The 24,408-nt window shown below is 50.5% G+C and overlaps 1 protein-coding gene and 1 long non-coding RNA gene across 4 annotated transcripts; one reads left to right on the top strand and one right to left on the bottom strand.

Annotated features, from left to right (window-relative positions):
* Window positions 1-327: 327 nt before the first annotated feature.
* On the bottom strand, window positions 328-18,327 carry FOSL2 (FOS like 2, AP-1 transcription factor subunit). 3 transcript variants are annotated; one of them, XR_003993508.1, is made up of 5 exons: window positions 17,418-17,626; window positions 11,254-11,508; window positions 7,577-7,684; window positions 3,249-6,100; window positions 328-3,210 (listed from the first exon to the last, which is right to left on the bottom strand). XR_003993508.1 is itself a non-coding variant. In XM_030499684.1 (5 exons), exons 2-5 carry the CDS (start codon window positions 17,514-17,516, stop codon window positions 5,591-5,593), a joined length of 972 nt encoding a protein of 323 aa, XP_030355544.1. In that variant the 5' UTR covers window positions 17,517-17,684; window positions 18,185-18,327; the 3' UTR covers window positions 328-5,590. The 3 variants fall into 3 exon arrangements, 2 of the variants coding, with proteins under 2 accessions (XP_030355544.1, XP_030355543.1); XM_030499684.1 differs by adding an exon at window positions 18,185-18,327 and having other exon boundaries at window positions 328-6,100; window positions 17,418-17,684; XM_030499683.1 differs by adding an exon at window positions 18,052-18,139 and having other exon boundaries at window positions 328-6,100; window positions 17,418-17,684.
* LOC115613766 lies at window positions 15,037-21,585 on the top strand. The gene is made up of 3 exons (XR_003993509.1): window positions 15,037-17,705; window positions 20,769-20,909; window positions 21,414-21,585. It is a non-coding gene; the product is annotated as an uncharacterized LOC115613766 (long non-coding RNA).
* The last annotated feature ends 2,823 nt before the right edge of the window (window positions 21,586-24,408 follow it).

Below are 24,408 nucleotides of genomic sequence, written 5' to 3'. Positions count from 1 at the left end.
CAGAGCAGAAGCTTTGAGTCCTTCCAGCTGGGAGGCGGATTTAAAAGAAGGAAAAAAAAAAAAAAAGGTAAAGTTACCTCAGCACTCATTTTCTAGTGCTATCCCTTTCCTTTCTAAAGCCAAGATGAAAGGATTAATGCATTATTTGCCTTTTAGCCCAGGTGGTCTGTTCGGCTAGCCTCTGCCACATTTACCATTGTTGCAGCTAACAGATGTCTGGATTGCAGCTGCTCTCCATGAAAGAAGCCTTGAGACATGCTACAACCGGGCACCTGGCAATGCTGTACCCATTTGTTCATATTGAAGGAACATGCGAGCTTTTAATTGTTCATGGCAAAGGGAGCTTTTTAATAACTTCAATTAACAGAGAGAGAACTCCAGTCAGCTCTTGCTATACAAAAAGTGTCCACAATGTCATTAAAACAAGATTTACAAGTGTCATAACTCTCAGCAGCAGTCAACAATACAGCCAATCATTACAACTGAGCACCAAAGGAGAAGGGGGGAACATCACACTACCGAGGAATGGGAAGAAAAGAGAGGAGTATGGGGAGAAGAAGGTGCAGAGGAAAAAAGAAAAGTCATTTTTTCTTTTCAGTCTAAACTGATTTTATTCTACAAAATGCTACTCAGTTAAAAGTGTAAAAGCAAAACCATTTTAATATGTTTTCTTTCATAGCAGCAAGCTTTCTCTAACAAGCTTTTTGTTTTAGTGCAAATACTGTAGGCCTGTAATTCAGTAAAGTAACAAGAACAGAAAAGAGACAATGCCAGAGACAATGCCTGAGAGCTGATTCTCCAGGACTGCAAGAACGATATCAAGATCACGACAAGCAAAGAAGGGTCCCAATTCAGCAGTCACCTTTAAGAACCAACTTGGCAGAAACTATTTCACTGCAGAAAAACAAAAAAAAAAACCCACAAAGAACAAACAAACAAACAAAACCCCCCATGAGCTAAAACTTTAGAGGGAAAAAAAAGAAAAATAAAATAAAGAAAGATAATGGTGCCCCCAAACCTTCAATAATCCTCATGGTCACCTATTAATCACTGAGGCTTGATTCCACCTCTGACACTCATTTTGCAGCAGCGAAATGCTACTGATGCTCTCAATGTGCCCCCAGGAGAGTGGAATCAGAATCAGGCCCTTTCTTTGTCTGAGGATCTTAAAGTAGACTTTAGTGACACTAGTAACTTATCGCTCTAATAAAGATGCACTATCCCTTATTGGTGTTACTTTGAACTACACAGTATATCAAGATATATACAACAGTTTATTCTCTCACTGAGCAAAAACAATTGGATACCTATTTTCTACACATTTTAATATGGTTTTAATATCAAGTAGCCACAAACAAGAAAGTGGAATAACCCTTTAATCATACAGGATAGGAGGGGAACAATTAAGTAAAACAGGATGGGATTTTATTATTATCTTGTATTCTGAGATTGTTCTGAACTCCACCTACTGTTCACAGAGGAATGATAATGCATCTTTAGAAACATATCTCTTTTTACATTTTATACAGATGACAACAAAACCAGAATCTTCCATTTAAAGAATCGAAAGAAAAAAATTATTAACCTAAAAAAAGAAGAAGATTGGAATATTTTTAATGCTTTCTTTATTATATCCAAGTCTTGAACAGAAAAAAAGATGTAAACATGATAAATAAATAAGAAATAAAATGTAGATTATTCCCCCCACCTCTTAAAATGTTTGACTTGGCCTTCCTAATGAAAATGAACCTGTAAGTGTCATAATAATAAGATCTCTTACATTTCAGAAGTCTCAGAATGAAAAAATAAAACAACAAACAACCCCAACAACAAAAAGCAGAAAAGAAGGCAACAACCAAACAGCAGGAATGTGAGTTGGGAGGATGTTAAATTAATGGTGGGCAGATCTGCTGGAGCAGGCACAAGACGGCTGCCTGCCAATAAATAAGATACCAGGGATGAGGGGGGGGGAGTGTCTTAGGTTTGCTTTCATTTTGTTTTTCTTTTCATTTGGGATGAAGGCCAGGTGGATCCTACATACAGTAAGCAGCAAAATTAAAGGTTCAGATGAACTAAATAGATCATTTAAATAATAATTATAAAAACACAACAGAGAGCTACTGTCCCCAGCGTGTTGGTCCCAAATCCCATCACACCACAAGCAGTTTGAGACTTACCCAGTCTCCACAACTATGAGAAAGGAATGGATGAAGGCAATGCCACAAACTAGGAAGGGGGAAGGAGGAACAAGGGCAAATCTGGAATGGCAAACATCACCTGGAAGCTGAATGTTTCCTTCAGTGCAGCTGCTGCTGCTCCTCCCAGTTTGGCATTGATTAATTTAAGATGTTGTTAAAGGCTTTGTTGGGCCAGTCACGAGGGGGTTGACCCAATACCAGATGAAATTCTCTGGGCCTTTTTCCATTGACTCCAGCAACTCTTGGTCAGACACTAGTTATAATAGCACCCGCATCCCCATTACATGCAGAACATGAAGAGTACATTTAGGAATTGGCAGGGAAGGTTCTCATGGAAAATACCATTTTGGGGATGAGGAAGACAGTAATTTCCCAAAAAGCACACCAGTAAACCTGAAGAGAAGAATGCAGAGTCAGAGGAGCTCAAGTTGTACCTGTCTGCGAGAAACTAAACAAAAGTAAGGCTGATCCACAAAATACAGAAGAGGCAGGAGACCAGCGATCCCAACACAGATAATCCTCTGAGAGATTTGAGGGACAAAACGGGCAGGCACAAGGTATTCAGGGCTTTTTCCAGATAGTAGAAAACAATTCTCTTTTCCAGGCAGTTTCAAGTGGCTCCCATTAGTATCATAGGACAGGAAAGGGGACCATCCTGTCCCTGAGAAGGTCAATGCCAAGGCAACAGGCAGTGGGCAAGGGCCAGCTGCAGATCCTTAGTTCCTTCTGGCAATGATTCAGGCATGAAAAGGTAGGTTTTTGTCATTCTACTAGGAGTTAGGCTTATTCGGGTTTGAGGAGGCACCTGACTTCCCAAGACTCCTAGTAGGAATGCTCCTAAATTCCCAGGAGACAGCAATCCTGGTCAGCTAGCCTCAAAAGTAGCTGCATCACTTTAGGATTTATCACTTGTCAATGTTGCATTCTGCTCAAAAATCAGCAGAAATGACATGCAGAGCTATTTTATTGAGCAGTTTTAGATTCTCAATCCAGACTAGCACAAACAAGCTATCTGGCAAAATGGAGACAGTTAGAGAACAGCAGTTTCACCTAAAGTGATGTTGCCTACATAAACCCCTATGAAAATAGGACCCTTTCTGCTAACTATGGGAAGTTTAAAGTCTACTTTATTAAAAAGGAAGTTTTGATGTTTGTATAAGGACAAGAGAACTCCTTGATCAATTTTACTTATTGTGTAAGCTTAATTTGAAACCTCTAGCACTGGTATAACGATGGAAGTGTTTAAGCAATAAAGAAAAAGCCTGAATCCCAATCATCTTTAGGAAGCAAAAACATCACTCATATTTTTCTATTTCTGGCAGGTTTGGTAAATACCTGTGTTTAAAAATTATGGTAATAACAAAAAAAACCCAAAGCCTACCTTTAGAGCCAAAGTAGTGTCCCTTTGAAATGATTCAAGGAATGGTCAGTGGCCAGGGTTTGAGGGAAACCAGCCCTGTTGAGTAAAGGTCCAGTTCCACAAAACTGAACCCTATTAATTCCCAGGAGAGTTGGTGGGGACTGCAGCAGTTTAGCATCTCACAGGACTGGCCCGATAATTGCATATTTCATTTCTTCAGGTCCAGCCTGACCAAGAAATATCCCAGGTTCAGCCGATTAAAAAAATATATAAAAGAACAAGAAAATCTCACACCAAAATAAATAGCTGCCACCACAGCTTCAACAGGCAGGACCAAAGAGCTATCCCCTAAGCGATTTAGCTGGCAAGCTGAGCAATCCTAGTGTGCATGTGGTCATGGTCTGACATCAACAGGAGTTGAGCTTAGCTCCATGCATGAATAGGTTATACACATTACTGTTTTCAGTAGTGAACAGCAGCGCTGGAGAGCTTGTGCCCTCTTTGAGCACTTAGTAGTAGCAGACAAGCCCACAGGTTGGAGAAGACAAGGACCCAGGGTGAGGGGAAGAGCCCTCTTATTTGTTTTTTGTCTTCAGGCCAGTCAACCCCAACAAAACCAGATCAATTACAGCATAAAAACCCAGAGGCCAAAGATGAAGGTGCAAATAATAGTAACCTATTTTCGTCTGCTGTTATTTGTCATTCATAACCAGAGGTTGTTGGAAGCTCTGTCCTAGTTCAAATAGGTCACCACTTCAACCATGCCATTCCTGCCTGGTCAGGAGCACCCTGTAGCCTGTGCTGTGCTGAAGGTTGGACCACTGCCTTCCCCCCAACCTTGGAAATTGGGAATCTCTGAGCAAACAACACCCACTAGTATCAACTGGTAGATGTGCTCTGCTTTGTTTCTCAACAATGAAAAGGTCAGCAAGGGCACAGACAGGTAGTTTCACCCTCTTATCCACTGCCAGTCTCCATCCTAGATTTATAGGCACATGGTGCCACCTCTTTTTCGGTAGCATGTTTTGCTAATATGGCCAAGGGGAGGATTTACTAACAGGAAGAGATCAGCCTCTGAGTCAGGAGCCCCGCTGGGGAGGAAGATGCAATACTCCCTAGACAGCAGGCAGCCCAAGAAAAGTAAACAACAAGCAGCAGATTTGATATCCACCAAAGTGGGGTAAAACCCTGCCAAAGACACTGGTCAGTACCAGCCCAGCAGCTTTTCTGATGCTACTTTGGCCCTGAGATGCTAACTTGCTTTTTGAGGAGCCCAAGAGGATAAATATATCTACATTTTTAAAAAGAAAGGCTTCTGCATGAGGCTCCTGCTGTCTCTACTCGCTGTCTCTGTGCCCCAAGCCAGAGTTCTGAGCTCTGCCGTCGCTGCTGAGCCCTCAGGCTCCTCGTGCCCCCCATCCTTCCTCATTCCTGGACCTCCCAGCCATCCCCCTCCTGCCTGGGCAATCCTATGCGTTTCCCCACAGCCTGTCCCAAGGAGAAAGATCCTAACAAGCCTTTAGAGTTCAAAGCAACTGGATGAAATGTCATGGGATCGACAACATTGGAAATGGTAAGCACAGAGAGAGAGAGAGAGGGAGAGAGGGAAAGAGAGAAGTTGTAAGATCAGCTAACCAGAATGATCTAAGCACAGAGCACAACCGATCAGATCCATTCACAAACGAAAGGGACGACTAGCAACTTTCTGCAGCTCGCCTTCAGTCCTGGCCAGGAGTGCTCCCCAAGTCCACTATGGCCATGAAAAGGTTTCCATAGGCAGTCCCAACAGAGGGGACGTCACCCTCTCCAAACGGTCCTGGTGCGTCAGTCCTACCCTTGCCATTTCCTGCCTCCAGGGAGCTGGCGTTGGTCCTCACTCTCCTTCCTGGAGCTGCGGCACTTCCCCATCCTTGCTCTTGCTGCCCTTGTGCTTGAACGATCCTGTGCCTGTCTTTAATCCCACGGAGGGGGGCTCCCCCCATGGTGCTGGGGGGGATGTAACACACTGGCAAAATGGGGGGCCGCAGGGGGTTTACAATGCCAGCAAGGTGGGAGAGTTCAAGGAATCCGAGGACTGGTCACCACTGCTGCTGCTTCTCCGGTGAGCTTTGGAGCAGGACTCGGACGGGGAGAGAGGAGACTCCTGATCCAACACGTTGGGGTAAGTGAACACCAAGTTGGAGGAGCCAGGAGTGATGGCTGGTGTTGAGGTCACCACAATGGGAGTGTTGAGTGCCTCCTCCCCATAAAAACCTCCAGCAATGCTGATGGGCTTAATGACAGACCTCTGGGCTTTGTCAAGGACCAATGAGGAAGAAGGGATCTCTTCCTCCACAGGCTCCTGCTTCACCACCACCGCTCCGCTAGCTCCAGTCCGAACGCTCTGGAGGCTGCTGGATGGAGGGCTCCGGCGTTCCTCAGGGCTGATTTTGCACACCGGGCTGTGAGCCACCAGCATAAACTCCAGCTTCTCCTTCTCCTTCTGGAGCTCCGCAATTTCCTTTTGCAGCACTGACTTCTCCTCCTCCAGCACTTCAGTTTCCTGCAGACAAAAGGGGAATAAGTAAATATCAGAGGCTCTGAAACTGCTCCTCACCTAGAACATGGCCATCGAGTCCAATTCCCATCTGGCACAGGCATATACACCCTAGGCTCTTCATGAGCCAAGCAGGCACCAGCTCATTGCCAGCTGAGTGTCTTGTGTTTCATGTGTCTGCCAGTGGGCTATTCCCAAACTTCACCAATGTAAGGGTTATAAATAGTCTTCTCATGAGCTCACCTTAATTTTCTCATGGCCAGCTTCTACCACTCTATCTTAGCCTGTGACTTCACTCTTCTCCTTTGCTGTCTGCCTGGCAGACACCATAGCAGAAAGGACTCAGATATCCTCGCGTTGGGTTTCTTGTGTTAGGTAAGTCATATTCTTTTCACTTAGACAAGAGGTAGTGTACAACAGTCTCTAAAATGTTTCCATTTTCTTTCTATAGTGCATGTTCCAGGTTAGGTCTGACTCTTGCACTCCACTTTCATCTCCACTGACTGCATCCTAGGATTTACACATTTGTCTTTCCTGTGGTCATGTCACACTGATGGGTCATAGTCAATCTGTGAGCAATAAATACCTTCCTGTGTGAGGAGCTCACCATTTCACAAATAACTTGTCCTCAGTCCTTCAAGCTATGACCTCCCACTTTGCACTCCTCTTACTTCTATTGGTTTGGTCATGACAATCCTCAAATTCTTCCTACAGGATGTCCTGCTTCCACTACACTGGGAATACCTCCCAAATTTGAGTCAGCAGCACATTTCACTGGTGCGCTTTCACTGCTGCTGCTGTTCTTCTTAATAAGATCATTGAATAAAACCAGCCCCAGGCTAGTTCTTGAGCAGGAGCACTGGAGCCTTCCCTCCAGCCCCCTTCAACACAACCCATGCTCAGAACCTCCTCTTCAGCAAGTCCCTTACCCACCCCATGGTTCTTGTGGTTATCCCTATATTCTCCAGCTTCACTAGTTGTTTCCCCTGTGGCACTAGACCACACCTCTCTTCAGTGCTTCCTTTGTGCAGGAGGTCTGTTACCTCCACCAAAGACAGGTTAGTCTAAAGGATGTAGCTTTGACAGGTACACATAACATCTGCTTCATTTTCTACTGCTTTCAGTTGATCCTACTATCTTCAGTGCTTCAAAAGCCTGCCTTTGAAGTATACAGCACCTTTATTTCCCCTTATGGAGGGAGACTAGAGGCAGGAAGACTCATGCTAGTTGGGAGGCTAGAGGGAAGAGAGCTCCTAGGACATTTTGGGCAGGCAACAAATGGAATTAAGCCTCCTGAGCTCCAGGCCTGAGCCCTCACCACCACTGGTGTAGGAGTAACATCACTGGGCAGCCCTGGAAGGGGAAGGCAGCGCATGTTTTGTAGTATCTTCCTTGAACATGCTAGTTGAGGGAGAGCAATGCCCTTCGAGCTGGTCCAAAGGGCAGGCAACAAGGAAGGAGAAATGTATGCGGAGCACGTACCGCCTGGAGTTTCTCTGTTAGCTCTCGACGCCTGTTACGACACTTAGCAGCTGCCAGCTTGTTCCTCTCTCTCCGGATCCTTCGCTTCTCTTCTTCCTCAGGCGACAGCTGTGGGCAAGTGCCAAGAAAACCCACAATCAGATCTGAGCAAGGCATTCCTTGAAGTTCACGAGGATTTAACCGCAACGCAAAGGAAAAAGGCCTTATCCAGCAGGATGCTGAGCACTCCCCCTCTTCACTAGTGTCAGCAGAAGATGAAAGCATACAGTATCTCTGCCCGCACCGGGTCTTAGCAGAAGGGGGAGGAGAAGATGGAGTTGGGAGCAGGGGGAAGATTGTGTAAGAGGACAGTGAATCTGCACCAAGGCCAAACAGATAAAAGATGCTCTGATTGTTTCACAACTTGGGTGGTACATTAAGCAAAACCAGAGCACGATGTTGTAAGTGCCTCTTTCTTGAAAGAAAATAATCTGCTGCTTCCCACACAAAAAATAGTTGTTAGCTTAAAGGGGGAGACAGGAAAATCAGCAGAGCTCCCATGAAGTCCATGAAGCAACAATGATTTATACCACCCAAAAATCTGACCTCAGATTTTTGAGCACTCAGCGAGATAACACACTGTGCTCCTTGCATCAGCAGGCAAGGCTCCAGTGATATCAAGGGCTTCCTGAGGCCAGCTGACATCCTCACTGATGTAAATCAGGAGCAATTCCATACAAACCCATCAAGCGACACTTGTGAAACCAAAGGAAGTGAGCAGGAGCCCACAAGATCTGGTCAAGTCAGGCCTAGCTTTTGGGGTTTAAGAGGAGGTTTGTAAATCCCAGCAGCAGCAGATAGGCTTGCACCACTGCCAAGGCCAGGGAGCTGGTACAGCAGCGTGTGAAAAGGGCTGGCACGGCCCAGCTCACCGCTGCGGCACACAGACCATGGGAATTCACGGCAGACGCTCGGCTGCGCATCCTCCTCTGCTGCGGACTGACCTCGTGCCCTGCACTTCAGCCTCACTGGCTGGCATGCGCTGCGGGGGCTCTGGCCCAGCGACTGCCAACAGCAGTGAAACGAGCTGTTGACTCGTGCTCTGCAAAGCACGAGTCAGAGCTCACGTAGTGCCAGCAGAGAACAGAAAGAAAAACCTTTCCATGAAAGCTTTCAGTTTTAACATCTCCAGGGGCTGTCAAAATTGCAAATGAGACATTCACCCTCTTACCATGTTTTCTTTTTAGTGTTAGTTTTACTCTAACCTCATTCTGGTTTGTTTTAGTTTCCTTTATTTCCCTAATTTTCATCTTTGCAGTTCCAGGGGGTTTACCTCAGCCTCTGGGCATTCACCTCGCTTGGTTCTGCTTTCTTTTTATCAGGATCTGGTCTGTGCCTGTGATTTCACCTGCACGCAGAACGAGCCCCCCAGATGCACACTGAGCAACACAAGCACTTCTAGCACTTCAGGGGACAGGATTTAGACCTGAAAGCTTTTCCATCAGCAGATCACTGCACTCCACCTCAGGGTGCCCTGCCAGGCAGCAGTAAAGAGCCCCTACAAGCACCACTCTCCCCGCTACAGCTCTGCCTGTTCCCTTTCCAGCCTGTATGTGTGTAGGGTAAAAATGCATTTGCACACAAGCATCTGCAGTACGGCAGAGCGTTATGCATGCACAGCGATTCTGTGCTGACTTGGGGCCTTTGTGTACAGTTTTCAGGGGTCCTTTCATGCTCTAGAAGCACAGACCTCATTGAAATATGTTGGGACCAAAATTTCTCCTCCCAAGGCCTTCAGTCATTTTTAAATTACCTGTCTCAGAGGCCATAGCTTTGTGAAAATCTCACAGAGGGGGCTCAAGCCCTAATCTGGACGTGCTTAATGTTACACCGAGTCTATAAAGGACTATTGTGTCAGCGGTCGCTGGATTTGTTTGAAAGAGTTTGGATTTGGCACCCTTTGTGCCTCTGCTGTACACGTTATCTGCAGCTTGTCCAAGCCCAATACGCACACTCACTGGCAGAAACGTTCATCAAAACAGGCTCTTTTCACGAAGCGTTACACAATGTTTTCCAAAAAGGCACTCCGATGTGGTGTTCAAAGCACCAACAGCAGAAACCTGAGCCAAAGAGCCACGGTAAAGCGCCCGGGTACTGCCTTAGCACGTGTCTAATCAAAAGGACTTGGCTTTGAATGACCCACAATGAACGACTTGCAAACAAGCCACAGGCCAGGAATTGCTTGGCAGGCATCCTTCAGCAAATAACTCTGAACAACAAATAAAGCAGAGAATATGGTGATCTCTTCACGGCCAATTTGTGAACACAGAGGCAGCATTTGTCAAACAAATTAGTTGTTGCTAATTATTGCCCCAGTTCTCGTGAGAGCTTCCCTGGCTTTGGACACCAGCCCTGCACGCAGGGAACCGGGAGGTAGCTCTGGCTGGTGGAAAGGGCTGGCACATACCTGAACCAACACGGCTGCCTGTCCTTCCTCCCAAAGTCCTTCCTCTCAAAAACGAGTCCTCATTGCACCCATCCCAGCTCCTCAGACAGAGGCTTGTCTTACTCGTGACTTTAACCCTCTCCCTGCCTCTTAGGTCTACACCAGACAGCGACTCCACATAAAAAAATCAGACAGTGAATCAAAACAGATGACATGAAAGTAAAAGTAGGGCTGGTGAGTCGTATTGGAAACAGACCTCATGCAATGGTGTGTGCTCGTGTACCGAGGGTATGCAGCACATCTCATTACACTGCTCTGCAGCGACCCACACAACTGCTGCTTGGGAACAATTCGGGAAGATCTCGATTATTCAGATTGTTGTTGTTTTTAAAGAGATCAGCCTAGCACAGTGGATAGCTGTTCACCAGACAGCCCTGGAGAAGGCTGTTTCTTACTAAGAAGAGATTGACAGGGCTGAAAGGATTTCCAGAAGACAAGATGACTGCATTTAGTCCACTGCCCTGTCCTAGTGCAGGATCCCACCAGAAAGCTCAGCACAGAGCAGCAGTGGTACAAGCCACCCCATCCCAGCTGTGAAAATGCTACTGGCTTGGGAGCAGAAAACCCTCTGCTTATGGGATCCCCACCTCACCACTGTAAAGAGATCAAGCAATTGCATGTTTGTAGCGGGAAGGTGGATTTAGACCCCAGACACCCAGAAGGTTTTTATCGCTAGAGTCAAGGTGCTCTAAGGAAGCTGCTCCTCCCTGCACAATGCTGGCTAGTACTGGTGGTATCACCCAAAGTGAGACTGGAGCAGTGCTAGCTGCCACAGAGCAGATATAAAACACCAGCTGATGTAACTTGGGTGTCAGGTTTGTAAAAGACCTACAAAAAAGCTCCTCTGCTTGCTCAGAGGTTTCCTTTTGCCTGTAGTGGCACACACTCAAACTGAAACCCAGGGCTTGACTTCAGAGTTTCATCTGCTTTTGAAACCGAGCCACAACGCAGCGCAGTGGTGCAAAGCATTTGACAGAGATAGGGTAAATCCCACTGTACAATGAGGAAGCAGCCAATTAAGTCACCCTTTGGCTTATACCCTCCGTCACCCTGAGAAACCCCAGCACCTGTACAGCACAGGGGACGGACCTCAGCACTCCCCGTGGGGCCGGGAGATCCTGAGAGAGGACAGGGGGAATCTCCGTATAAGTGTTTTCCAGGCACCCCTAGCTGCTCTCCCTGCCATGGTTACCTGCTCGTCTCTCCGTCTCCGGCCCACCGTGGTCCCGATGGTTTTGATGACACCAGGTCGCTGAAGGGCTGTGTGTCCAGCTACTGAAGACAGCGGGGGCAGCGGATGGCTGTAGGGGTGCGAACGGGAGTAAGGGCTTGACATGGAGGTGATGACAGTGGGCTGGACCATCCACTGCAGGTCTTGGCTGGTTGTGATGGCGTTGATCGTAGGGATAAAAGCGCTGCCTGATCCTGGCATATCTACTCGGAATTTCTGGGAGGAAAAGCAGGAGGGAAAAGCAAAAGAGAGAGAGAAGAAACTGTCAATGAAAGCAGAACAGTTACTCAGAAACTAGGCCCTCAGGAGCAGCACCAGCAAGGGTTAAAGCAGCACCTGAAGCAAAGGCATGGGCTGCTGGTGCCTCTGCAGCATCCCAAGCTGCCCCTGCCCACCACAGCCCCCCGAGGAAGGCACCGGGCTCAGGGGCTTCCCCTCTGGAGCAGCCCTGCCCTCTCCCAACCCCCTTCCTCACCCCCCCACACCTCCCCAGCATCCCCTACACCAGCCTCCCCCCTGGAGCAGCATCCCCACCAGCGCCTCCCGCCTGTGCCCACCGCTCCTTCCGGTGTGCCGCAAAAGGGGAATTGAGGAGTTTTTCTAGAAAAACACTTCTCTGCCAGTCCAAAGAAAAGGAAGAGAAACTTCAGTTCTGAAATGCCGTTACCAGGCAGAGCAAAGCCTTCTCCTGCCAAAGGATTCCCCCGAAATCTGGGCTCAGTCCACATAGGGTTTGGGTATGGCAAGCACAGCAGCTTGCTTCTCGTTCAGTGGTTCTGCGCTCGCCACACACACAGGGCGAGAAACCCGGCCCCGGGATGGTTACGTGCAAGGATATGTATTTTAATAGCAGCCTATAAAATAGGTCTTAGGATTCAGATCGGACAAGTTCCCTGCAGCTCTCTGCACTGTCTAGACAAAACAAGGCAGCAGTAAAACCAAGGCAGCAGGTAATGATCTCCTCCAAAATACATGTACACCTTGTTTCAGACAGAGGTAAATCCATCTGGATAATATGCTGGCACTAAACTGGCAAGGAAAACAATCACTTGTCCCCGGAGGGGAAAGCAGGGGAGAAAGAATGCTTTTGTCTTTGCTGAGCAACTTCAGGAGGCTTTCAATGGTTAGACTTGGTTTTACAGACAGACAAGCCTTGCTCCAGCAGTCACAGTGCAAGGGATAGGGCTTGTAAGACCAGCAGCCGTCAGTACCACTGATTTTGTGAGCATTGAGATGATCCCACAAAAAACGCACATTCTTGGGTCAACAAACCAGCTTCCCAGAGAAATGAGAGCCCTTGCATCAGCCTGACCTCAGCTCAGGTAAGCGTCCTAGATAAGGGACAGCACTTCGACACAGATTTCCTTTTCAGGGTGTGCCTAGTCAAGCACCTTAAGTGCTTTGTTAAACCAAGGCTACTGCAAATAGTATTTCACATTCTGATAGCTACAGCATTTCAGGCTGGTATTAGCCAGCAGTAAGTCCAGCTGCCAACGCCTCGAGACCAGGAGATCCAGTTTGAATACTGATAAATGCTAACTTACAGCTTTGGACAGCTCAAAATCTAGCAAGAAAGGACAAGAGTAAGACAGAGTGAATCTCGTTAAGCAGGTGGGGGAATTAGACAGACAGGATGGCACTGGCACCAAGACCTTGGCAAAAGCCCCACCAGAACCTCAGAGATTCACCTGGAGCTCGAGTCCCACACAGCCTCAGCATACCCCACATTTCAGAGCACATGCCATCTTTGTGACCTCTCCCAGTTAACTACAGAGGCCCAGAGCTGAAAACTATCAACACAACAAAGGAATTTAAGGGGTGCCGATCCCCATCTTTGCTCTGCCCAGTGTAGGCTGTGACCACATGGCACAGGAGAGGATGGCTTGGTGCCTCCAAAACCATAGCGCAAAAGGACCTTACCTCCCAGAAGGGAGGAAGTGCGAGACTAGTTGAACCACAAGTGCTCAAGTCAAGGGACGCAAGCTCTGCTTCCACCTCCACAAGTGGCTTCAACCATGACCTTTACCTATCTGTGTCACCATCCCTCCTACCAAAAACCAGAGTCCTGTTTCTTTGCAGGGACACTAGAAAGCTATGGCTGAAAAACTGAGATCATTCCGTGCTTTGATATGTGAAGAAAACGGTTTGCATTCCAGAGCAAATGACCTTTGCCTCCGACACCCAATGATCTGCTAAAAATTCCCATCAGAGTTCAGGAGAGTCAGATCCACCACCAAATCAGCCACAGACGCAAGCATCTGACACAAAGATCAGGCTCCAAGTTATTGATAAAGCGACTACTCCACTCGCAGTCACTCCTGTACTCAGCTTAGGACCCTTCTCTAACCCTAGTGGAGATCTCCTGGACAGCAAGAGGGAGCTGCTCAGTCCAGCCACATCCCTCCGCAAGCTTGCTTGCTTGTATCCCTCCATGGTGCTTGCTTGCAGACTGGGGGAAGAGCCCAGTCGGACGGCAGCCCCTGTCTGTGCCATGCTCCATCTCGGTTACCAGCTTCCTCTCCAAACCCTCAAAATACCTTCAAAATTTTTCCCCCCGACTGGTATTCTGTATTTTCCCTTGATAAGTAACTCAGGGACATGCTGCTGTGACAGGCTGAGTCTTCAGATATGGGCACTCAGGCTACTGCTAGGTTTTACAAGCACTGCTTCCTGACTGGTCAGCCTTTCCCTGCTAGGACTCTGCACTGGATCAGCTTAAGCCATGCTAAAATGCTGCTACACAGCCCCCCAACCCCCGGTCAGCCCAGTGGCCATCAGCTCTGACCCCTGGAACACAGCTGGCTTCAGTGGCAGGCTCTGAATTCCCTGCCACTTTCCCTGCAGAGCCCCTTTGAGCACTGTCCTCCCTACTTTGAGGCTACAGACCGTTCCCCAACTGCAGCCTCAGCTTTGCTCTCCCCATTCATCCTCTCCTCAGAGAGCTTGGGTCCCCCGGGCAGCACTACCTGCCCTCACCCACATCCCCATTTCTCTTCTTTCCAGACTCCTTCCTGCCATTTCCTCACCCAGGACACCCGCAGCTCTCCTCTCCTGACCCGGAGAGGCTCCTGGAGGCACTTCTCTGTCAGCTCTTGGTTTTCCTCATCCACAAGGAATTCACAGCACTACAGAAGAGATGTGGCGATAGCCAGATTGCAGGGCTACACACGCAGCACACACTCAACCAGCAAGCCACTGCTCCCCTCCTGACCCAAGCAACACGCAGATGAAGGTATCATTAAAAAACCCCAACAACTAAGCAGCAAACAGAAAGAGTCCTGTTATTAGGAGTGCCAAGAACTGAGGTCAGTCTCTGCTCTGCCTCAAAAATATGTGGTGGGATAGGAGCCTCCCCCAATCCACAGTCAGGGAGCCTCCAGTGAGTCCTGCCAGGGACAGGGACAGGCTTGGTTAGCAGGTCACAACTTAGGAGCACAGGAACATTTCAGGCTTTGGCTCTGTGGTTCCCTTCTCCATCTTAATGAGGAGCTTCTGTACTGCACCCCATTGCGTCTCTGCTCCCCCCCAGACCTTCCCTTAGATCTGTAACTGCAAGTGCTGAGTAGCACCAGAAACTGGTCTAGAAACGGGTATGGTGACCATGGAAAAAAACCAAACCCAACAACAAAACCACCCCGAGGATCTTTAAGAACTACTCAGTTGTAAAATACAGGGCGTTTAGGACATATCCTATAATAAATACAAGGGCCCTGGTGGCTCTCCCACGTTGAACATCTCCTCGAAGGAAAACTGGACACACTGCTGGGATAGCAGAGGGGAAAGTCGACTGGTCTGAAAGAGTACACAAACTCCTCCCATGAAAGTCTATGTTTACCACATGGCAAGTCAGTGATTAGGAAAATAGCATGACACGCAACTTAAAAGAAAAATGTTCCAGTGCTGCGTTGTATGGGAAAAAAAAGTAAAAAGCATCAAAGTTTTGGCTCAGAGACACAGTTTCCAGTTAAACATGTGACTGATGCATCTTTTCTTGCTTTGGGAAAGGAAAAAAAAAAAGACACTAAAGAAAAAATTCCTACAATGCATATTTTCTACAGTGATAAAACTGCAGATCTCTGAAGACCAGAATCAGCAGAACAGCCCGACTGCTAGGGTAAAGGCAATGCTTACATTTGATCCTAATCTATAACATCTGTAAGGATCAAGGGAGAGACGACGTACAAGGCCTTGAGAAATCTCCCAGATTCTTAAAGAAAACATTTATGTTCTCGCTAAGCCGGTGTCCTGCTCAGAGCCCCGTTTCAGATAGTAATCCTAGAAACCGGTCTCCGGCCCCTGTATCAAAAGCCAAGCACACCAGCTGCCTGGGAAAGACGTGCAGCCCCCGAAAATGAAACGGAGGACCCCCAGTTATGGGTCAGACCTCCCTAGTTCCAATATTAAGGGGCTCGGGAGTTTCACGACCGCCCGCAGCAACTGCTTGAATCCAGCGCAGCTGCTGAATAAAGGGAGGAAAGGGAGAGCGGAGATGTCGGAGCTTCTCAGCCGGGCGTTTCCAGCTCCTCAGCTCCCCTTCCGGCTCCCCAACCTTGCCCTGGCGTTTAAGGTAAAAAGAGGGATAAACCGGAGCCGCGCTACAACCGCTGGGAATGTCGGTCTGCGGCCCGCAGAGGGCACCAGCGAGATGCGTTTGGAGCAGGCGGGGAGCGGCAGCGAGTCATTTCTGGTAAAACTTCTTTAATGTGAGGAATGTCACGGGCTGGTACGGTTGGCAAAGTTTAAGACTGGACGGGTTTCCCCCCCCCTTCTTTTTTTTATGATCTTATGACTTCTTGATGCGAGGACAGCGATGTGCTCCCGCTGCCAGGTCGCTCATACGAGCCACACACGAAATAATAATGTTAGAAGAGATGGGGGGCAGCCCAATTCTGAAAAGGCAAAAAAAGAGTGAGGCTGGGCCAGCTGATGTAAACAAGTTATGAAATAACCCAGGTTTGTATAACCGGCCCGATTGTGTAATGCCTTCCCCAGAAGTGGTGGATTTAGTCTATGTAGGCATATAAGGCATTCCGAGATGTTTTCTTAGGAAAATGAAAAGGGGGGAAAAAAATAAACCAACGAACCGCCCAACTCGGCTTTTAGGTCCGTGAGTTCACGCCGCTTCCCCAAGGAAATATCTCTCGTTCCCCAAGCGCCGCCCGGCCGCGGGAGCCGGGCCGGGGAGCGCTCCGCCGGCTCCCGGGAACTCCCGCTCGCGAAGAGGCCATCGCCAGGCGGAGAGCGGCCGGGGCTCCCGGTGGAGCGGCAGAGCGGCGGGCCGGGCAGAGCGGCTCACCACCGGTCCTCACGGTGGGAAAGGCAGAAAGCAGGGTCACCGCCCCGGAGACAAAGTTTTGGGAGAGAGAAGCGGGGAGACTACTTCGGGCGCTTGGAGAAGCCGGAGCCCGCTCCAAATCCCGTCCCGTCACCCCCCCACCGCCGGCGGTGGTACGGTGGCTGCGGCTGCGCCGTGAGAGTAACTCGGCGGCAGCTCCCGGAGCCCCCGGAAGGGCCATCCCGAACTGCTGTGAGCGAGCCCGAGGCAGAGCCCAGGAACGGGCGGCGAGCGGGGCACGGCGGCGAAGCTCCCAAAGAGAACAAAAGCAGGAAAGAGAGAGACACAGATGCGCCCGTGAGCTGCCGTTACGGGTCTCCGAGGGCAATTGCCCGGAGGAGCCCTTTAGTTTCCGACCTAACCCCGGCAGGGCACCGGGCAGGGGCTCCCCACCCACACCCGCGCGCCCCGCTGTACCCGGTCCCGGACGGCGAGAGCAGCCGCGTCGGGCGCTTCCCCACCGCTCGGAGCCGACACCGCGAGCCCCGACCGGCGGGGAACTCCGCGCAGCGTCCCGCGCGGGAGGGTCGCGGCGCTCGCTCCGGAGCGGGCGGGGAAGGAGAGAGAGAGGGAAGCGGCGTCGCTCCGCCGGCGGGGACGGGACGGCGGCTGCGGGCAGCCCGCGCCCGCCCCGCCTGCGCCTCCACGGCCGGCGCCTCTCCGCCGGGCGCCCGCGCCTTCCCCGCGGAGGAAGCGCCGCTCCCCGGGTGTGGCGGGAAACTCCCGTGCCCGGAGCTCTGGCGGCAGCCCCCGGGAAGAACCGGGGGAGAGGGGCAGCGCCCGGCCCTACCTGCTGGGCTGCGCCGCTGGAGTAGGTCTCGGGGTGTCCCGGGGAGCCGCTGCTGCCTCTGGAGGAGGTGTCGAAGTTCCCGGGGTAGTCCTGGTACATGGTCCGAGGTCGGGCCGGGGGAGCCGCGTCCCCGCCTTCCCGCACCGACACCCGCCGCTCCCTCGCCGTCTCCCCGCCCCCTTCTCCCTCCCGACCTCTTCGGTGGCTCTTGCCTCTCGCCTCCCTGCGCTCGCCGTGGACAGCGGGGGGAAAAGGATACAAAAAAGGCTTTGGAGAAAGGGAAAAAAGGTAAAAAAATTGGGGGGGGGGGAATAAAAGAGAGAAAAAAGAAAAATAAGATGATGATAATAATAAGAAAATAAAGAAGCGCAGGCGGCAGAGACGCGCCGACGGGACGGGCGGTCTCGGCGGGAGCGGAGCGCGCAGGCAGCACGATGTCCTCTCTCCGCGCTGCCCGGCGAGACTCACCCCGCCGGCGGAGCGGCCGCGGCCCCGGGGGCTGCGGGCGGAGCGGTTCTCCTCCGCCCCCCCCTCCCCTTCCCTTCTCTTCCTTCTCCTTTCCCCCACCAACCACCACCACCGGCCGCCCCTTTTCCCGTCGCGGGGTGACTCAAGCGGGCCCCACGCCGGTTACCGGAGCGGGAGCTGTGCGCGGCCGCGGTGACTCAGAGCAATGGTATCGCCGCGGCCCCACTCGCTTATTATCCGCCCGCCGCCCCGCACCATGTGCACTCGCACACGTCAAACCCGCGGCGCACCGGACACACCTTGCCAGCGCGGAGCCTCCCACCTGCCGCCGCCGCGGGGGGGGCGGGACGGGGAGACGGGGATGGAGCCCGCCCTCGCCGCGCCCGCCGCGCCTCCCCCGCCGCTCCGACCGCCCCGCCCGGACCCGCGCACCGCGGGCGGTGCGCGGGTCCGGGCGGGGCGGTCGGAGCGGCGGGGGCGGCGCGGAGCCGTGTTCCCGTCAGGCCCCGCCTCCCCCCGCCCCACTTGGTCCCGTCCGTTGTCGCACGTTGCCAAAAATGGTCATTTGCGTCGCACGACGCGAGCGCGGGTTTCCTTGCCGCGGATGACGCGCTGCGAGAGGGATTCCCTGGCTCCGCCGCCGGGATTTAAAGGGGCAGGCACCCCGCGGCGGGAGCGGGCAGCGGGCAGCAAATCTCGGTGCGGGGAGGTGTTGGGGTGTCACACGCGGGGTCCGTCCTGTCCTGTCCTGCCCTGCCCTGCCCGCTGCGGGAGGGGGCTGCAAGCGGCGGCACCCCCGTGCGCCGCCCGCTCCTGCACGGCATCCATAAACCGAATGCTGGACGCGGCTGGTTTCTAGAGCAGCGGAAGCCTGGTGTTGGTTTCACTGTTATTTTAATCTTTACGTATTAATTTTTGTTTACTTTTCAAGTTATTTTATTTTATTTTATTTTCTCTTATTTTCTCTTCTTTCCTCTTATTCTCCTCTTCTTTTCTCGTCTTTTCTTTTTTCTTCTTTTCTCCTCTATTTTCTTTCAATTTTCTATATTATTTGTTTTATTGCTACTTTTATGTTTTTCTTTTTAATCTAAATTTTTCCTTTTTATTTTAGTTAATTCTTAAAATATTATTTACTTTTAATTGTATTGCTTATTTTCTTTTTGTTTACATTTATCCTTCTCTTATTATTTATTTTTCTTTATTTTTTTAAAATACTCATCATCATTTTCTATTTAAATTTTTATTTATATTTTTAATATTTATTCCTATTTATATTTTCTTCTTTTCCCCTCTTATTTTTTTTCTTTTTTTTTAATTTACTTTTCTACTTCCTTTTCTTTTCTGAAGTGGACTCCCCCCGCTCCCAGGGCCCGGCCGCAGAGCCGCTCGAGGCCTCCGAAGCAGAGTATGTCATGGGCAGGGCAGGTGGTGGTCCAAGGCTTCCCTGCAGTGGAAACTCACGGAGCAAGGCGGGTCGGAGCCGGCCACCGGTGGCGGTGGCGTCACCAGGTCACCGCCCGGCACAGGCTAGAAGGTGGCAGAAGTGGATAGAGCAGAGACATTGCACGGAGAACGGGGCTCTGAGGCGATCTGCAGCCAATACAGTGGAGATGCTGCTTTATACAGTGCAGATCTTAGACCCAAAATGTCCCATTTTCACCCTCCCTGGGGGATTCACCCAGCCCTGAGTGTGTCCTTCTGGCTGGTGGGAAGGAGAAGTCACCTACGTTCACGCTGTAAAATCCCATTTAAGCTGTCTTGTGGACAAAGTATTTTCCCACAGGAGCTCGTGTGGGAGTAATGGGCTTTCCTCCACCCGCATGGTCCTCCTGGAGAAGGGAGAGCCAGCACCCACCTCATGCCAGAGCCTTTGGGCACCTCTGAAACCAAGCAGCCCATCGGTGCTGAGCCTTCAGCACCTATCTTTTTTCAGCACTGAGCCAGGCATTTGGCTGTTTGGTTTCCAGCACCTTCATTTTCCAGGCAATTGAAATTCTCTCTCCAAATCAGCCAGCCTATTTCACACAGAGTCTGACTTTAGGGGAGGTGGGGACAGGGCTGTAAAAATAACCTCATGCTTCCAACTCACACTGCCTTGGGAGCGAGGGGCTGGGGAGGGGAGATGTACTTTAGCTGGCACCGCAAGGCCGTGCCATGGTTTTCCCCATGGGTTGCACATGAGGCAGGTGATCTGCATGTGCTTCCTTTTGCTGGAAAGAGAATTAATTCAGGATGTGAGAGGAACTGGGCTGAAGTTGTTAAGAGATGAAGAGAGACGGGGGAAAACATGCATCTTAATAAAGCAGCTTAATGAAAGGGGTTGGGTTTTGGCTGGTCCCTCCTTGGCTGTGCCGCCAGCTCTCCTCAGGCGGAGATGCTGGGGTTCACTAGGCATCAGGAACTGCTGCTGTCACTGGGGGTCACCAGCCCCGGCTCTGGCCACATTCAAAAGCAGGCTGGTGGGCTTGGAGAACTCACACCACTGTGCAGCAAGGAATGCAAAAGTATTTGGTTCGGGGGAAAGAGATGGCCAGAAACAGGGCAGGTGGAGAGGGGGGTGCTGGAGTGTCAGTGCTGAGGCATTTTGAGAGAGGAAGAGAGAAGGGGTTTCTCGTGCCTCCTCCTAGAATTGTTTCTATAGTTTTCCTCCAGCACATCATTGAACCTAAACTACCTGCTCTCATGTCTCAGCTCAAGCACAAGCATTTCAGCGTTGTTTTCAAACATTATTCCAACATGATTTTGGCACATCTACCCCGTCCTGCCGAATTTACATGAGACCTAGTCTGGGAACAGCTCATTTGAAATGACATTCAAGTGCTGTTTTAATATTTGGCTGCAGTTAATGTGGATGCAATTAGTTGACACTTGTAAATCCTCCAGTTAAAAGCCCTGTAAGAAGTGTAGGAAGCTGGAAGCGCACCCGGGGCCAAACCCTCAGCTCTTATGGGATGAAGAACCTCCCTACCATGGCTGGACCAGCACCACCCTGCCCTCCACCAGTGCCTGACCCATGGCCCTCAGGTGTGACGCTGAAGTTCTACTGTGTATTTACGTTGGCTTCACTGGTGCTTCTTCTGGCCTGGGAGTGCAAAATCCCTCTGGCTAAGAGGGGCTCACACATACGGAAGTGATCCGTGTCTCCCATAGGGAAAAAAGTAATCAGTCCCATGGAGCCTCCTCATTCCCGTATCAGCCCTTTGTAATTCTTTTCTGGTTTTTTGGATCAAAGTAATTCAGACTAGCCTGGCTCGCGGTGCCCCAGACACATGCATTTTTAATCCGCATCCAGACCAAGCTTCGTTGTGCAATAGGCTCCCTCCTTCCAAAAAAACAAGAGATAACATGTATGTCTGCCTAGTCCATTCTTGCCTGAACCATAGACAAATTAAGACCAGCCCAGGTTCCAGGGCAGGAGAGGATTATTGTAAGGCAAATGAGACTTTGGCTCCTTGCGCTTCTCGATTTCGGTAGCAATTAGGAGACTGAAACCCAGACCTGGGAATGCTTTTCACCATGTTTTTACAGGAGCAGAGGATAAGGGCACTCGGCAGCACCTTAGACTCGGCCCCTGGCAAACACGTGGCACAGCCTGCAGTCAGGACCTCTTTCTCCAGCCTTCCCAGCAGCACCACACCATGACACCTGCCTAAGGGCAGGATCACTGATTTTCGATCAAAAATAAATTGCATCCACGATCCTCTTTCTCCTCGCTCTTCTTTTTCACAGCCCTTTAGACATCTCCTATGAGGAAGCCTGCAGTAACCACTTCACCTTAAACATGCCCAGCTGGCAGTGAAGGAAAGCTGAGCGGTGCTGTGGTTGTCCCTGCCGTGGGGCAGGAAAGGGCACCCACCTCTTCTCCCCACCAGATTCCTCATCTCCTGTTTTAAAACTCACTCCGGTGCTATCTTGGTCACTGTTCATTAAAAAGGATTTTTATTACAGAAGCGGCTCTGTTGCTTCCCAAGACCTTTTCCTCGAGCTCTCTGAAGAAGCAGTGTATGCGTTTCTAGGGCTCTCCAGCCTTCCCTGACAACTCTACTTTCATCTGTGCGTGAAGTCTGCTTTCATATTGTCTCTCTAAGTGCTAAGAGCAAGTGTTTTGATGTTAACTTCTGGGAACGAACTCTTAAGCTACCACCTCACACTTAATTACAGTTATTTATTAAGTACTGCAGCATATCCAAGGGAGAATGGAGGTTTTCTCCTTCAAAGGGCTTCTGGACGTGGTTCGGCAAACACCTTTCACCAAGCAGAGCAATTTTCCTACCCACTACTGTCAGGCCACAGAGCCCTTTCTCCTGCTGATAACCCTGTTGTTTCCAGAAGGGTGGCCATAGGGCCTTCCTCCAGCAACCAGTGCACCATATCTTCAGGGCACGGAGTCCCTCCCTCAGCTGAAATCTCAGGTGACGCTCTTCCTTCTTGTGGAGCAGGGTTAGGTGATGCTGCAGGCCTGGGATGCCTGCAGGGTGGCAGCAGGGCAGTCCTGCAGCAGCGTGGGCACCAAACTGTGGCACAGCTGTAGTGCAGTGCTGTAGCCAGCGGTCCTGCCGGCTCCATGCAGGGTCAGCTCTGCAGAGATCCCAGATGCCAACAAAGCCAAATGCTACTTCAAAGCAGAAAGAGCTTCAGCCCTCTTAAAATGCTCCAGAACAAAGATCCTCCCAACCCACTGAGCAGCAGGTGCAAGAAGTGGATTGGGACCAAGGCTCATTAAAAGTGACCACGACGCACCGTTTACGGCATTTTGCTGGTGTAGGGAAGCAGAAAACAGCTCCAGGAGATACCAGCCAAGGGACGAGTGAGCTCTCTCCTATCCCCAGAGTACATGGGATGTGAGAGATGGGAACAGAGATCCCACAAGCCGAGCTCTAGACACTTCTTGGCATGAGATGAACGGTCTTATCTTGATACCTGTGTTTGTTTGCCCAGCTCCAAACCTGTCTCAGCAACACAAGAGCCTGCCTTGCTGCACTCCTGCCTCTTGCAGAGACACCACCTCTGGCCCCAGCAGCCAAAGGGCCCACTGAGGCTCATCCGTGCCACAGCCCAGGGTCTTCCCCACGAGATCCCACTGCGGTCTGGGCAGACACTGCGGCAGAAGGTGTTTTAGGGGATGGAAGCCCTGCCTGCAGAGCTTGGACCCAGCCCAGTCCAGTAAGGGACTTGAATATTTTCCTGCTGTGTTTTGTGAGCAGGGCCTCAACAGACACATTTTCTTGTGTCAGAGCAGTGGAAAGGACCGAAAACCTACCTCAAAAGGACAGTAAACCCTACCTTTGTCAGCACTCCCATAGCTCACCTGAACAGATGCTGAGGACAGGTAAAACAGCGGCACAGGTTGCCCAGAGAGGTGGTGGATGCACCAATCTGAAGCGCTTGGCGCAGGACAAGTGGATCACCCAGCTGAGCTTATCAGACAGCTCATTGTTCCTGCCCGAGTGGTTCAGCCCCTCAGAAGTACTCCCCGGCAGCACGGCAGCGAGGAGGAGGAGGTGGCGAAGGGAGGTGTGTGGCACACACAGATAGTCCTCCTGATAGCAGGAGGCAGATAAACACATGGGAGTTAATGGCTGAGCTCAGATCTCGTTGAGGCAGTTTGACCTTTCTGGTGGTAAGCCTCCCTTCAGCTGACATGAAAGAGTTTGACACAAGCACTCAGGGGAATGTGTGGCCAATAAGTGAGACTCACTTTCTCCAGCAAGTAATATTGATTAGCGCAGCGCCTGCAGACACGGCTCGAGGCGGTGGTGGGACTTCAGCACAGCTCACTCAGGGAGTGAGCAGAACAGACGGCTGAGAAGCAAAAGTAAAGTAAATTGCTGACTGAACCTGTAAAGTGTCCTTTCTGTCTCGTAGGGTAGTGACCTGTGCACTGCTGAAAGCCCTGGAGGGAGGGAGAGGCTTCGCAGGCTGAGCTGCTGTTCCTGTGTGGCCTGACTCTTCGTCCCAGCGGGTGTCCTTGTGATCTAGAGCCTCTTTCCACCTTCCTGGGATACTTTGTCCTTTGATACTCTTGGCAAAGAAACGTCCATTAGGAGCCTTGATGCTTTCTGAGAATTTGGGCATTTAGGACTGAAAATGGACCAAGGATCCATCTGAGCATCTGGGAAAGGCTTTTCCTCTCTTGCCATCCAGGACAGGCTCTGCCCCAGCAATCCACCCATAAAGGGTGGCACAGGACTGCCAGTGCATGAAACCAAACCCAGACCTGTGCAGCCTCACTCTGGGAAGCAGCATGGTAGCATTCCCACTGGGTTGAGGTACCTGTCCCCTGTGGACCAGTGGACACAGGTCGCAGTGATCCTGGCGATTCCCTGCTGGTTGCAGAGTTATAAGCCACTATGTAGCATGGAGTACCTGGGACTCAGCTTCTCACTGCCCCGACATCTTGTTGGTGGCACCAGGAAGCTGAACCACTGATCATGCTGCAAAGTGTAGCTGCCTGGAGTCTGTAACTGAGACCATTCACTTCATGGGAACATATCTTGAAAACCTTGCTCCTATCCATTTGTGC

The sequence above is a fragment of the Strigops habroptila genome, chromosome 10 (assembly GCF_004027225.2).
Source record: "Strigops habroptila isolate Jane chromosome 10, bStrHab1.2.pri, whole genome shotgun sequence".
In the NCBI taxonomy this organism is placed as follows: domain Eukaryota; kingdom Metazoa; phylum Chordata; class Aves; order Psittaciformes; family Psittacidae; genus Strigops; species Strigops habroptila.
Note: the sequence above shows the minus strand (reverse complement) of the source record. Positions and strands in the feature narration are given on the sequence as shown.

What these genes read in the sequence shown, in the direction of transcription:
- FOSL2 (XM_030499684.1), bottom strand. Translation starts at nt 17,516, where the DNA reads ATGTACCAGGACTACCCCGGGAACTTCGACACCTCCTCCAGAGGCAGC. An exon ending in CCAGCGGCGCAGCCCAGCAG is followed by an intron (nt 11,509 to 17,417) that starts GTAGGGCCGGGC and finishes TTTTCCTCCCAG; the next exon opens with AAATTCCGAGTAGATATGCC. An exon ending in TAACAGAGAAACTCCAGGCG is followed by an intron (nt 6,101 to 7,576) that starts GTACGTGCTCCG and finishes TTTTGTCTGCAG; the next exon opens with GAAACTGAAGTGCTGGAGGA.